Genomic DNA, 15,353 nt, shown 5'->3' on the forward strand with positions numbered 1-15,353 from the left:
ACCTGAATCCCCCTACGCACGAACAAACATCCGTGTGTGCAACTGAACAAACACATCGTATATGTCTAAAACAAACATACTCCCATTTCATCCCTTTCTGACGACACAAACTGCCGGCCCTGGTGGCGAGCACAATCCCCTGAAGTGTTAAAAACAAAGGCATCGATCTACTGTTCCCCTTTCCGAGAATCAGCATTTCAACATTGCTTCATAACATCCTCAAAACAACCACTCGCCTTATTATTATTTTCCTTTATCTCGCAGCTCGGCAACGAAAACATTTCCTTCTCTACTCTGGTCTGCACCTGCTTATACATAACGGGACTGAACGCCAACCCACCGAAGCGTTGACGCTTTCCAAGCAAAGGGGGCGTCTAAAACCATTAACCTTCACCTTCGTAAGGTTGGGAGGGTTATCACCGCACCGTTCCGCCAACGTTTACTCAAATTCGTAACAGCAATAACCCAAGGAGCGCGAAGCACAGCCACTGCTGCGAATTGTCTCCACACACGTCGTGTCACTAAAGGGAGGGAGGGACCTCTCCTCGGTGTCAGCCTATATTAATCCATACCCTTAGAACTTGACACCTCATGTATGGGAGAAACGAACCATCAATTCTTGTTCACTTCAAATCACCGTTTTATCACCAACAGCTGTCTGATGTTATGACGACAGAGAAGTTTGGAGTCTCGGTCATATTGCTGTTACAAAAACTTCCGCTACGATTGTGTCTCAAAGTATTTTTCTAAGCATATTGGGTGATTTCCCACTTTGACATATAAACGATCAATGCGTCTGTGATCCAAACAGTGGAACAATATCATAACTCCGTAGAGAATGGGCTTCACTACCCTCTCGAGGAGGTAAGCACTTACATTCCTCAGCAAGTAAGATCTTCATCGCATCCAAAGTCTGAATATAATTTGTTAACCGCAGACGATTTCCTGTGTTTCCACTTGTTGGTTGTGCTCTTCCACAACTTCAGAAGGTGCAGGAACACGCCTTATTAAAGCAGAGACACAAGTTCCCTCTGTCTACATGCCCCGCTTCTGGGTAAGGGAGTCCCAAGGAATATAACAAAGGGGATTTGATACATGCACCCATTATTCACATCATCCTGGTAATATTTAACTTTTCTCTCCACTTCTCAGCATGGGAAGTGAACTGGATGCTATCTCTCCTTTCATGAGCAAAGTAAAAAAAAGATGTGTAAAACGTAAAATGATGACCTATGCAAGCTGCTCGCTCGTCCCACCCAGCACCACACTTACACTGTAAAATACTTATCCCTCTATGCAATAACACGTTTGATTCTTTTACCCAGGTAATAAGGTTTGCCGTGTAGCAATAGCAGAGCGCACTGTTCCATTGTAGCGCTAGCAGAACAGCGTGCCGATACAGTTGCCGTTACCCACGCGACCTAAATGTTTTTCCCCCAAATCATTTTGAGTTGGAGCTTCAGTAGAACGAGCAGCAGTCTGTCCAACTCTAACGGGATCCATGTTCCAAAAACGCTATTCCATTTCTATCATAAGCATCGCCGCTGTTCAAAATGCTCCATCAGTTGCTGGGTTGTGAGTCCGACATTCATACGATTCTTCATGCTAACTCGTGTTTTTTTTATTTCTACTCGTGACGCTTAACTGCCCAGTTCTTGGGACAGTGCTAAGTTACACAGACGGCTTCATCCAAACGTGTAGTTGGAACTAGAAGAGAATACACAGCAATGCCAAACAGTCGTTACATATCAAGGGGGAAAGGTGTGCCCTTTCGCACTCCACCTGCTTGAAAAATGGGCATGTCACTCTCGCCTGTATCGTTTCGGCACAACGGCCTTCCGCACATGATCTCACAGTTTGCTAGCTAGTTTATACGTTTCATAATGCATCCAAGTTGTGTTTCTGTTCTCTACTTTTCTGTAGGACGGAATTAGGACAGTGCTTTCGTCCTTCCAACTGTCATAGGGGGTTCTTTCTTCCCCGCTTTCTTTTTCCAACAACCTAAGCGCGTCACCGCCAGTGTCGGATTGTTTGTATCTAATGGACCTGTAAGTGACGATAAGTAAGTGCGCGGCGCCATATACCCCAATTCTGAGCTGCTACCGAGCTTTAAGCGTGGCGAAAAAGTGTTAATATGGGGAAGATGGGTTTTAAGTTTCGGTTTCAGCACACAATAAAAGTCTTTCTGACACCCTGAAGATGAATTGCTTTTTAAAAGACGGTTCGTGAAATAAAACAAAATTGTGTGTCAAGCAGTGGACGAGTTATCATACGAACAAAACATAAGGAAGCCTCCTCGAACAACCATAGTAAGCAATACTTAGTGTATAATTTGTTTATGGCATCATTTTTATTTTAAATATGATCATCCCCTTTGCCGCGCAGATCATTTTAAATGTGTATCACTTAAAAAGAAAACCACTGCTCAAATAACGACGAAAAGAAAGTCTGTATAACGAGTTACGTCACGGTGATACAAACGAAAATTATGAATACCATTTCGATCAAAAGGCAGTTATGTTCACAGCTGCTGGAAGAGTGGAAAGCTTTAAGTCAGTCGCAAATCATTATAAAACCGTTTCCTCATTGGGACCTAAAAGGTCTGAATCCCCTTTTACTTCCTGCAATGTTTCTCCCGTTTGTCATTAGGGGCGAAAAGTAAGGTATTAGTGCAGTACCAAATTTAATATGTTTTTGCGAAATAAAAAAAATCTCTTGAAACGTTCAGAATGTTCCCCACATGGTTACAAGCGACCTTTTCTGGATGTACTAAAATACTCATCTTTCCAATTACCTTAACACGGGTGAGCAGCAACGCCATCACTTTCATCCATGTGCTGCAAATAAAGGTTCGTGTTTTCTACATGAGTTCACCCCTATTTTCCCCTTTTGTTCTCGTGCGTCAAACTGGATGACATATCTGAGTCAATATACCTCTTCTATTCCACAATTTGTCACAACACCCCCATATTTTGAGCTGATAAGTATTTAGCTACCTGCACCACTCTTTTTTTTATTTCTAAGTACCGGTGATTATTCATCTGTGATATCCCCAAGTCTTTCGTCTTCTTAACCACCCCCAACAAATTTTAATAGTGTGCGCTAAGTTCGGTACATGCACGGCCTCTTCCCTCTCACGTCATTCCTTCCACTTCAAGTTATTCCCTTTGTGCGAAATCGTTCGTTAAGTATTTGCACTTTGAATACTTGAAAGGCAGGTGTACGAGCACGGGAAGTGGCGATATTGGACCATCTGCCACTCAGTTCATCCTCTTAACAGTAGTTCCCACCATGCCACAAAAATAACGAAATGACTGTTCCCAGTAGCACATTTTTTTCTCCGTGTCGCCTGCTGCAAAAGGGGAAATGGTTTCTATTCCTAAAAAAAAACTGTCACATGTTAACGTGTTGGAGGTAGACGTAAAACAAATCTCCCTACGACATCAACACTTAAAATAAAAAATTAATGCCTCCATCCCCATATGCCACCGAAACATCACTGCAGGACACTTGGCTTCCCAACCGTTGTGAGAAAAGTATGTCCAGTTCCCTTGCACTTTCGCTGCCAAACCGTGTCGCGAGCAGTCAGTTTCCCATAGAGGCATCCAAGGCCCATGATGCTGCTAAATGCCGCGACACCGCCAGTGAACGCTTCAACCGCCGGATGGCCCGTTTGGTTTCCCTTGCCGCCTTTGGGCCGTGTCTTACGAATCCGTCACTAGCCTCATATTCGGAGCCGATGCGCGTCCCGGGCCCGACTCTGAGAGCCGGGTTCGTTTGAGTATCACATCATGCGGAACAATACCTCCTCCCCTCCACACACACCATCATGTGATCCCGCAACAAGGTTAGTGAACTTGAAAACGCCGGAGTCCAAAATCAGTCAGGCGCAGCACCTCTCCCCCTCTTAAGCGACCTCTTCCCTCAAGTGCGATCAGGGTGTGGGGAACAGCCCCCTTTGCCACACTGAATGCAGAAAGTCAGCCAGGGTCCTCACCCTTGTGGAATTACCGTTGGGTCTGAAGCGTTCATAAAGGACTCTGCCGTAGGTAAGGGGAAGCGAAAACGCAAATGCGGTTCACTTTTCTGACACGGCTGCCGATGAGGTGCGCATCGCCCGCCGGGCTCCCACTGAGAAACCAAGCGACGATGGCAACATGTCACATCTGGAGGCAGGCCGGCATCCGTTTTGGGTTGCGGCAACTCGCTGCTGTTCCTTGGCAACTCCTGCGCCGAAGTCCGCTGAGTGTTGCGCATTAAAATTTGGTTACACGGTTCCCCAGCTCGAGCTTTTCTGCGAAAGGGTATCCTCAATCCCGCCTCCTTGGTGCGACCCGCCACGACTCAACTTTTTCGGCTCTGTCGGGCACATGGGCGGGTTACGCGCCACCCACACTTTCAAGGGCTTTTTGTACGGCTTGGCTTGGCCAATCAGACGTGTTCGAGCTGGTAGAGAGTGCCGGGACGTTTCTTTTTTTTTTTTTGCAGATGAGTTGGAGAAATGGGTCAGAGATCGGCCACAGGGAACCCGGGTGGCGCTGGATGAAGGTTTTGTTTCGGCGAAGTCCCCGAATTCCAGCATTAGCGACGCTAGGTTAAAGAACCCATGATTCGGCGCCGTTGACAACTGCGTGATGGTTGTGTCCGTGCCCTATACTTCTCGGTTTTGCACTCCAGCGATTTTGTTTGGGTGAGATTCGCATGCCGGCGACTCTTCTCCGATTGGAGTGGGGTTAGCGGCGCCTCAGTTATGGAAAGGGCATCAGGAAAGGGATTGTGCTACTCGTGGGGCATCTGCCGATCCCTTTAACCTCCGTTATCTGCCACTACTGCCATGGGATTTGGCCCAGCAGAGGGCGGCCTTTTGTGTGCTTGTGTGCGAGTCGGTGGCTGTGTAAACTGACTTAACCCACTGGCCGTCGTTGGTATTGAATTTAGCGGATGAATACTTCAAGTCTTCATTTGGTTACCTGTGCAACTTTTCTGTCAGGGAGCGATTTAGGATAATATTTGCGGCTCTTTAAGACATGCGGACCCAAGGGGAGATACATTGAGAGATGCTCACACGCGCGTTTTTGCTGCACCGCGAACACTAACTTTCGAAGCTATAAAGGTATTGTTAGAAATGCAACCGCTCCAGATATACACAGTCGTTTTTCTATTTGATTTACTTTCTTCAGTGACAGCACCTCTCAGTGCGTGCCATGACACTGAGTCGTTGCTGCACAGCTTGTTTGACTACTGAACACTGGATCCATCAATCAATCGAGGAAGATATTGATATATGTGTTTTCGCCCGCTAATTGCTGATTTGTTTTTAATAATTAAAACATTAATGTTTTTTGTTGTGTTTGTGCAGCCACACTACTCATTGACAATCTTATGTTTGGGTATTCACAGGATGTATGTATCGTCGTCGGTGACTCTCCTGGTATTGTTGTCCTTATCACTGCAAACCTCAGACCAGGCAAGTACGATCATCAAAGTGTGCGTTCATACTGTTACAGGTTTTGACGGGAAATGTTGACGCTGGTGTCTTTATTAGTTATTGCCGTTGTTACTCTCTTATGTTTATTATAAAGTAATCGTGAAAGTTGTGCACGAATCGGTTTTACCAACTTTGTGTTGCGCTGAATTACTATCTTCGCACCCGACAGTATCATTGTCGATCCTGGATGTATTTTATGTACGCTTACGTGATACCGCGAATATGTGTGAGAAATCATTGTAAAAGAGTCAATAACATTTATTTAACGTCGTTGACAGTGCGATGCTCGTGATTTTTTTTTTTTTTGGACTGAGAAGCTAAACTTAGAAACAGTATTGTGACTCGTATATGCCAACGAGTGAAGTTGTTGCTTTATTGGCCCTCCTTCTGTCATAATTGTTAGGTGCTTAGGCCACGCTCTGAAAGGCATGGATTATGACAGTGGTTAACGTGACTGATATTCCTCGTTCTGGTAGGACCGAGGATTACCTCCTTTGGCAAGTTACTGGCAGTTCGTGGATTACATTAAAGTGGGATATCCTTTCCCTTACGTTGAGGTTGGTTAAATGCAGAGAAGATTATCTTAGTCCTTTTTGTCACGGTAGTCGGCAAAAGCATCCGTTTACATTTCAGGGACATGCGCCTCTTTGCTTTCGTGGTTCAAACATTTCACATGTAATCTCGAGCGTGTCGGTTTAGCACGCTCTTTTCAGCGTCGTGAGCCTTTAAACACGACACTTCTTTAAAGACTGAGCAACCCAATTTTAAAACCGTGGCGAGTGTGAGCTTTGTGCTCTATTTCTGTCATTTGGTTGTCACATTAATGGAATGGAACATAGCAGGGTAACAGCAGTAAGCGGTACGAATTGGAACAATACTCATTCATCGGGATTGTGCCGCATCCGAGGGCATAACTTCACTCTACGAGCATTGCTCTGCAGTATTGGGTTACTGGCTGATTCAATATCATCAGCACTCTTGATCACACTGCTATGAAGCTGTATGGTTGTAAACGATGAAGATGTTAGTCATTCCATCAAATCGAACGACATTTTGGCATCACCATCTATCGTAAATGAGTTCCGCCGCTTACCGCTTGTACCTTAGAACACTTCAAGTAGCGTGAATGTTGGTGCAACTGCAGGTTGACAGTTTATCATAAGGAAACATTTTATTGATGTGTACGGTGGTGCAATACCATTCTCTGTAAAAAAAAAGGGGGGGAATGTATTACAGGAGATGTAGCAATGACAGAAGGAACGGCTGTAACTGGGTTGAACGAGCAGGAAATGGTCGATCAGCGCTGGTCTCCCTGCTGCCGCGAGGGGTTGAGGTTATTTGGGTTTCTACTTCCCAATGTGCGCATTTGCTGCTTGGAGTTAAATCAAAAAATACTGTGATGATACCGGTCCTGAATGACCCCCTGTGTTCTGCCGCTTGTTCCAAGACAACCCCTTGTACGGGAGAGTAGCGGTAACGGCTGTTAAAGCGGACAAACCACACACAAAATAACGTAACTTGGCATCCCGTCTACCGTCCCTACTTTCCAGCGATTCATCGTCCAGGTTACGTGCATACTCTTGGGGGTCAACACTCTCCCATTAGATAATAAAGAGATAACCTACTGTTTCACAAACCATCTGCACTATTGCAGTACAGACTTCACATTTTACAGGAGACATATTCGCGGGACGAATAAGCGTAACGCAAGTCATACCCTGGTAGAATGTCACTGCAACGGCACGGTCCTCCATAGGAAAACTGTCGATACTGGTTTGCCACATCGCAAGGGAGAAGCAGACAGGAGCGAAAGACCCTATTCTCATAGAAAAAGAGCGATTGAATAGCTTGCCAACAAACTCGGGTGCGCGAGGCAAAGAATGGCTCGAACGTGCCCCAAAGAAACTAGCAATATAAAGGAGGTTACGCTATTGTCTCCGGTAAGAATGGAAACACAGACGACAAAACCAAAAACAGATACACTGGCGCAACACTTCTTGAGCAAAGAGCTGAAAATCTTCTAAATGGAATGAGGTTATGTGACAATGTAAGCGGAAAAGTAGCGGAGAAACATAAGGTGAAAAGTGTGATCAAAGGAAAGACACAGAGTGATGGAGAGGAAAAACATTTAAGGCAGGAACCACAGAAACAGCAGCCTTCAACTCAACCAATCAGGAATTCCCAGCGAGGTTACAAAACACCCAAGAAATAATTGTCACCATACCATTACCGATAAAGGGACGGCTGCAGCAGTAATATCACCGATGGCTGAGGAAGTAAGGACATATTATTTCAATGGAGTAAACAAACTAACGTGCAGTTACAGAGCATAAACTGTGCAATGAAAAGTGGATTCGAATCACTCGTAGGTGCCCCCAGGAATGCATCGAAAAAGTGGGAAAGTAATAGCATTTACCGACTCGTGTCCCGGCCGTTGTCTCTCACAAAACGGAGACCGCGAGTGTCAATGAGGAAATCCCGTAGCTCAAATTAAGAAACTCCGTATAATTAACTGGAAGAATGGTAAACCCAACGTTTGAAACTGTATTATTACACCGTAGTGAAATACAAACTGGTGAGCCGGCATGAACAGACAACTTGGTGCCACAGCAGTGCTCATTGCGGAAGACGGGCGTTATTACAGCTGTGACGGAGTGGAATCGAAAATGAAGAAGGAAATCAATTTGAAAACACACAAAATTCCAAAGTGTGCCCCGACGAGGAATCGTATGAAACGCATCCGCCCCATGCTGAGGGGGATATCTCTCTTTGCACGAAAAAAGGTTAATACTGATCTGGTTTCGGAGAAGGACAACAAGGCATTTGTGTGGCGCGTGACAGCAATATGGAAAAAAAGAGAACGGACAACATCAAATACAAACGGTGTTCTGTTGTGATCATTGACAGCCCTCTTCAAAAGTTTTTGTTGCAGTGGACGGGCGACCGGCCCCAAAGCGCCATCGCGGCCAAGTGCAATGCGACAAAAACTTACTCATATGTCCAGTGCACTTTATTATACACATGCGACGTGTTTTAGCAACTGACCGAGCGATAAACAAGCATCAATGGGAAAGGAAAAAGAACATGGAAAGGACCCCGAAAAGGAAACAAAACACAGATAACATACAGAGTGAACTCTAACTTCCATGCATCTATTGTATTTTATTTTATTTCGAACAAATGCAATTGGTATGGGAATGCGTGCCACGACGCTTCTGAGGGAACCTTCCAGGCGACCTTTTAGAAGCAAAAAGGAGACCTATCTGAAGAAACGGTGGAGAACAAGGAAAGGAAAAAGGCTAAATTGACCCTTTCGTCCACCAAGCGTACCAACTGGGTGGACGGTTGAGGAAGCGCAACGACACAGGTCATTCAAATGGGGGCGAACAGAAGGCTCGGCCAAAAGCCCAAAGGACATATCACCAGGAAAATATGGCGGGGATGTGGAATTTCAAATGAGCCCAAGGAATTTTAAGCGAAAAGGGGAATTGGCATGTTGCAGGTGCAACACACTGGATCACCGTGTCAAAAACCAATGGCACAGTCATGCAAACAAGTTGAAACCAATGTTCCCCATTTGCCACAACAAATGCGGTTGGCACTGGATAACGGGGCACTCGAAAAGCGACAACCCGAACGACCGAAGGAGTACCAGTGCCATGTTGTAAAAAAAAGAAGCGCAGGCACAATTAAAAGGATGATTAAGAAAACGAAGCGCGAAAGGTAAAGGATGTGATCGCAGAAAGGAACGTGAAGGATGACAGCGAAAACACTGTATTCCTTGAAAAATTAGAGAAGGTAATGCAAAAAAGGGCGGACTGAAGCGCAGAGAAGAGCACGGTACAAGATGTCGATGGTGCGATTATTAGCGTGTTCACTTGTCAGAATTGATTTTACACACCAGGAACAAACACTTCGATAAAAATGCAATGGGAAGAGATGTAAGTAGCGGAGCATTCCTGACATTGAAGACGGTTCCAAAGGATCTCCAATGTACGCAACACCCGACGAAATGTATGGAACAAGGTATTCTCATCGAGCACTTGTAGCACTGGCGTGGGCACAAAATAGAGGGCTGCTGTGACGCTCTAAGAGTAGGGTGAGTGGAAACTCCCACACACTTACTACAATGAATAGCCCCTGAGCACTAAGTGGATAATGTGGCTTGATTAGACCCGAGAAAAGAGGTTAACGGCTTCGCGTAAATGTGGAAATTTTCTTGGTAAAGTTGTTTAGGCCCGACGATGTAGAAAAGGAAGCGCTACCTCCCTCCGATGCGGCACACAGAAATCCAAACAGCAAGGTTTAAAGGTATGCGTCGGCTGAAACCATGGCACGTAACAATGCAACTAAATCAGAAGATGCCGGGGGCATCACTGTTGCCAGCGCGAACAGACCTAACGCCGCAGTGGGTGAAGTAGTAATGCGAAGTCGACCGCTAGCTAAAAGATGTCAAACAAAAAGTAGACATAGGGAGATGCTAGGTGCTTAATCGAGGAGTGCTAACAAACCCAAACAAAAAGTAGAAGATATCGTTGAAGCAGGCAGATGCTGAACAGGCAACGAAGAACAAAAGGGCTACCGGCTTGCGGAAATAACAGAAAGCAAAGTGTGGGGTAAGGTGTGGAAAAACAACGGGGAAACTGACTTTTTTGGTGTTAGTTGTGGTGATATTTTCCTACACCTAAAGAGGGTGGTCGAGCCAAAGAAAAGGTGGCAAACGCGCAGAGGAACCGCGTAGCTGCATTGACCTGTGTGAAAAGAAAAAAAATACTTTACCAGCATCCGAGGGTTCGTATATTTTGTGTACAAACGAGGGTTGAATTGTGATTGTCACGGGAGTCCGCGGGAACTATAAGAAGAAAGTAGAATTAGTAATGCATTCAGCGGGCTGCGCGTTAGTGCCCTAAAACATGCTTGCACTCAATACTTTCATTCCCATCACCGTATCTATCGTCGTTTTCATTGCTCCCCCCCCATATTCCCGTTATTCCAAGCTCCTCTCTGCGGATTTGCTTGCGATTTAACGCCTTGCTCCCGTCGCATGGCCTTACAAGTGAAACATCGATGAGAACACGCAACTTCCCCTACGATAAAAGTTGAAAATGCAAGGCATCACACAACCTGCCGACACTTGTGTATTCCATGGCTTCGAAGGGGAGAACCACGTTTCCCAACCAACGTGAAGAATATTTTTTCGAAACGACAGAGAAGCAAACAAAGCAGATTGTTTCCCCACTGAATGTGATATTCCCCGGAGTTTTCTTTGTGCAGGTTGTGGGTCGTGAGGGCCCACTTTGTTCGATTCAGGGCATCTTTTTCCTTCCCCGGGGCTGGAGATCGCGTGAAACAAAGGGCGCGGCCACTACCACCAAATCCGCTATTTAATCATCCCATTTATTAGGAGCATGTACGTGCGATGAAAAGGAAAGAAAGTAAATTAGCACGTGCATTTATACATGTGCGTGCCTCTCCCCCATATTCCCTACTGCGTTCCACGTGTTGCGTAATTGCTTTTTTTTTTTGACCGTGTTTTAGCCCCTCGCGTAGTCTCGTCGATTGTTGCATTTTACCCGAAGGCGAGAGGTGAACCGCATCCCCGGGAACGTGTTTTGTAGGTTCGTCTGATGGTTTAGGTGTAAAATATATCGCCTCCGGCCGCTCTCGTTGTGCGCTGCGTCTAATCGGGCGTTTTTCGAATTGGAAGGGCGTTAGCGCTCTTTTGGTGTTTTTCACTGATGTGCAAAAAAAAAAAAGTGGGTGCTTTAGGAGGTTTGGTTTTTGTCGTTTGCCACCGTGCTTCGTCCGGTTGAGACGCTGGTTTGAATGACTTTACAACCTGAGTGGCCCTCGGTGCCTCTTTTTCCGAACCCTAGCCACTTATTTTCCGCTGTTTTACCACGTATCGCACATCAGATTTTTGAATCCCTGATAAATGTGGATGTGAAACGTGGGACCCGAAAGCGCCTTGGAGGACATGAGCGTGTTGATGAGACGAGCACAGCAACGACCGGTCGCGCATGAAGCAATGGAAATTACACGCACTTTTCCATCGCTCGTATTCCGAGTTAAGGGGCAGGTTGGGTGTGTGCTGCAGCGGCTCGTAGCCATCCTCTGTTTAGATATTAAAAAAGGGACACGAGAGTCGAGGCAGCAGCAAATGGGCGCGGAAACCTGGCGACAAATTGTGCTTCGATGTCGCGCTACACAAGCCAAATTATCTCACCTTGTGTGATTTCATCAGAGCGCGTCCACCGCAGAGTCCCAACCAATGATGTGTGCAGCTAAACCAAACACGCCAGAGTACAGAGCAGAATAGGTTGCAACACAATACAATGGTCGCGACACCGTAGCGCATGGCGATGGACAACGGCAGACGCACTTCATTCGCAAACGAAGAAACTGGTCCGAAACTTGCTGCGGCCGATGCGTGTCAGCATCCAATATTACGGGACTTTATCAAGTTATCGATTGCTCGGAAAGGAAACGAGACCTCGTGGCGTCAAGAACGACATGCTGCGGTGTAATTTTGTGCTGTTTGTCCTGCTAATAAACTCAATGGCTCCATTCCGGGGACGCTTCATTTCAAAACCTTTTTCAGTCAATGTCAGAAAAAATGTGAAACCCCCGAACGCGATTTATTTTATTGTCCACGGAACCAAACACACAAATGCCCCATCAAGAGAGTTGGTGTTTTCAAGAGAGAGATTAACCTCAGTTTCGGGAAGAATATTGAACGAAAAGTCTTTTCCCTACGAAGTTGTTCAAAGATTTAACTCTTTTTTTTTCTTTCACCCTATCGCGTGCGTGGGGAATTGAATTAATCCCCCATACTTCGGAAGCTAAAAATGGGGAAGATGGGTACCACTGGTTCACCCTCGCTTTTCTTTTGATTCCCGACCCTACACGCTGAAGGTCGGTGTTCTTTTTGGTAGCGCACAAGAACGGCAGTCCACTCACGTGCGCAATCCTTGTTTTCGTCACAGAACTTTCCAGTCCCGTTTTAACTTCAAAATTTCCGTCTTTTTTCTTTACACTTTACTGTAAGCGCGGTATCAAAGGGACTAACCATCGGTTTAAGGCAGTCATAAAAGTAAGAATGATGCTCGGGTTCGAATCGGTTTCTGAGTTTACAGTCTACATCACCTTTATATTCTTCGGAATGTCGGCGGTGGTGGTGACGACTTCCATATTTTCGATTCCATTCTTCTTTATCGAGTACTACAAGTACGCACAGGGGGATCCCAATGCAGAGGCGGAGGATCAAAGGTTTTGGAATAACGTCTTCACGTACTACAATGCCACGACGTTCCTTGTGGAGTTCCTTCTGACTTTATTCATGCTGACAAATCTTGGAAGGCGGATCCCTCTGGCTGTTCGACTCGGTGCCGGTCTCATCCTCTCAATTTTGGCAGTTTTCGTCGTGATAATGGTCACCATAATAAAAACAACAGAAACCGGCGCCAAGGTAACGATTATGCTCGTCGGTGTGATCAATGGTGTTGCGGCAACACTTTGTGACACCGGAAACGGTGCCCTTATTAGCCCGTTCCCTACAAAATTTTTCAGCGCCGCTGTGTGGGGTGTCGCAGTTTGTGGTGTCATCACATCGTTCTTCTCTATCGTAATAAAAGCATCTATGGAGAGCAACTACGAAAGCATGTTGACACAGTCCCGAATTTTCTTTGGCTTGGTTGTCCTTCTTGAAGTGGTTTCCTGCATCCTCTTGGTGCTTCTGAGGAAGAACCCATACGCCATGAAGTATGCAGCAGAGTTTCGGTACGCCGCAAAGGAAAGGACCAATGATTGTGAAAACAAAGAAAGTGGCACATCAAATGGTCCAGCAGAACAAGATGAAGACCCCGTGGCGATTGATAATAACACCACGAAAGGGAACGTGATGACGGTCACCGTGGACCCCGACACGATGAAGGACACGGACCAAGTGGAAAACATTACAAACTCGCAGCAAATGCTGAAGGCGAAGGTATCTGTGGTGCTGAAGCGCGTCTGGCCCATGCTGGCGGCGGGTTTCCTCGCCTTCTCCACCACATTTCTCGTCTACCCTGGTGTATTCTTCGCCGTCAAAACCGATGTGCCAAACGGTTGGTATATGACTATTACTGCGGCGATGTTTCATTTCGGTGACTTCCTATCGCGCCTCCTCCTTCAGTTCAAGCGGCTGCAGCCTTCACCACGTTATGTTGTGGTTGGGACATTTGCACGTGTCTTTCTTATAATTCCTCTTGTTTTTTGTGTGCGCGGCATCATTGGTGGCACTCTTCTCCCTTACATTCTTTCATTTCTTTGGGGCCTCACGTACGGATATTTTGGCGGGATGGCGCTAATACACACGCCACGCACCGGTTCACTGACAGCAGCTGGTGAACGCTCTCTTGCTGCCAATTGTGCCGTCATTGCGATTCTGTGCGGTCTTTTCTCCGGCTCCATGCTTGCGCTTGCCGTCAAGGAGGGACTTCCTCAATAGCACCGCCCTTCATGGGAACCTCATTAGGCTTTTGGAACCATATCCGTAAAGGAGAAAAATTGCAAGCAAGTACACAAGAGGTGCTTGCTAGCGAATATAAACTTGTGGTAACCGAATAAAAAAAAGAAAGAGTGTGTTTGGCACGACAGAACATACGTGAAAGCAAAAAAAAAAGCCGTGAGGTGACGTGGTCAAAGGCGAAGTGAGGCAAGGGGAAGCGCAACTAAAAGAAAGGTTGGGACTTGTAGTCCGGGTTTCAAGAAAAGTCGGGCCACAAGGGACGTGCGCGCGACCTCCAAAAAGTTATTCTTTGGCTAATTTCCCCCTTTGTTTGTTATTTTTAAAAGTTTATTTATTGTTATTATTATTACTATTATTATTTTTTCCGGTCCCTTCACAGACACATGCCCACCGTTCTTCACGATATGGATATCACCCGTGTAAACGGAGAGGTGTTTCTGTTTATTTTCATAAGATTTTATTACCCAAGCCCCCCTCCACTAACAAATTATTTTCTCATATTTTATGGCGGTGCTTTCACTCCACAATACCTGACGCCCTCCACTGGTTATACATCCCACAAGAACGTGTGGAAAGAAATGCCATTCAGTGTGGAGAATAGCCGAACATATTGGTAGGTTATATCTTTTTTTTTTACTCAACTTCATTCTTACGAAAATTTTTTTACTCTGTGTCCTGAAAATGGGGAAGATGGGTGAGGAAAGAATATGGGATGGCACTTAAATATACTACTCCATTCTCCTAACTTTCGTTCGTGCTCCACACTCACAAAAACCAAACCGTGGAACCTTTCAAGGAGTTTTTGTGGTCCATATCGAGCCTTCAAACCATGCAAACCCATTTTTTTTTTTACCTTTTCAATGTTCATTTATGTATGAAAAGGAAACCTAGAGTTTGAATAAGCAGCGAAGGAATAGCACCCGTCGCACTGGCTACGCATCTTTTGGTGCAAGTTATGGAACTTACGGAATGAGTTAGAAGGGGCCCAACCCGAAGTGTTGATCATCAACTGATACTCAATACACGCAAAGTTTTGTTTTTCTAATGATGAGGGTTCACATGCCGCATGTTGTCGGTGCAGTCGACTGCTTGAGATGTCAATGGAACAAACCTCGTTTCGACGCCCAATGGACGGGGGAACTATGCAGTCCGGAATTCGAAATCGTCGACTTCATGGTGAAGCTGCATCCGTTTTACTCCCACGTCGTCGCAGTCATTGGTGATGCGCGGGGGCATTTAATCTTCACCCACAAACCCCGAAAGTTCAGAGCCAAAAACGGAAGGATTGAAATTGACGTATCTTGCCAGGTTAGCGGAATCAATGAGCATACTACTTCCGTACTGCAGTTAGCGTAA

At 45.8% G+C, this 15,353-nt stretch overlaps 3 protein-coding genes across 3 annotated transcripts; all 3 read left to right on the forward strand.

Annotated features, from left to right (window-relative positions):
- Positions 1-11,914: 11,914 nt before the first annotated feature.
- Positions 11,915-12,307, forward strand: TbgDal_III170 (hypothetical protein, unlikely; the record flags this gene model as incomplete). Its single annotated transcript, XM_011773669.1, has 1 exon — positions 11,915-12,307. One exon carries the CDS (start codon positions 11,915-11,917, stop codon positions 12,305-12,307), a length of 393 nt encoding a protein of 130 aa, XP_011771971.1.
- Positions 12,308-12,587: 280 nt separating this feature from the next.
- TbgDal_III180 (adenosine transporter, putative) lies at positions 12,588-13,976 on the forward strand (the record flags this gene model as incomplete). The annotated part of the gene is made up of 1 exon (XM_011773670.1): positions 12,588-13,976. The coding sequence occupies one exon, from the start codon at positions 12,588-12,590 to the stop codon at positions 13,974-13,976; it is 1,389 nt and encodes a 462-aa protein (XP_011771972.1).
- Positions 13,977-15,041: 1,065 nt separating this feature from the next.
- On the forward strand, positions 15,042-15,353 carry TbgDal_III190 (hypothetical protein, unlikely; the record flags this gene model as incomplete). Its single annotated transcript, XM_011773671.1, has 1 exon — positions 15,042-15,353. One exon carries the CDS (start codon positions 15,042-15,044, stop codon positions 15,351-15,353), a length of 312 nt encoding a protein of 103 aa, XP_011771973.1.

Source organism: Trypanosoma brucei, chromosome 3 (assembly GCF_000210295.1).
Source record: "Trypanosoma brucei gambiense DAL972 chromosome 3, complete sequence".
Lineage (NCBI taxonomy): Eukaryota > Euglenozoa > Kinetoplastea > Trypanosomatida > Trypanosomatidae > Trypanosoma > Trypanosoma brucei.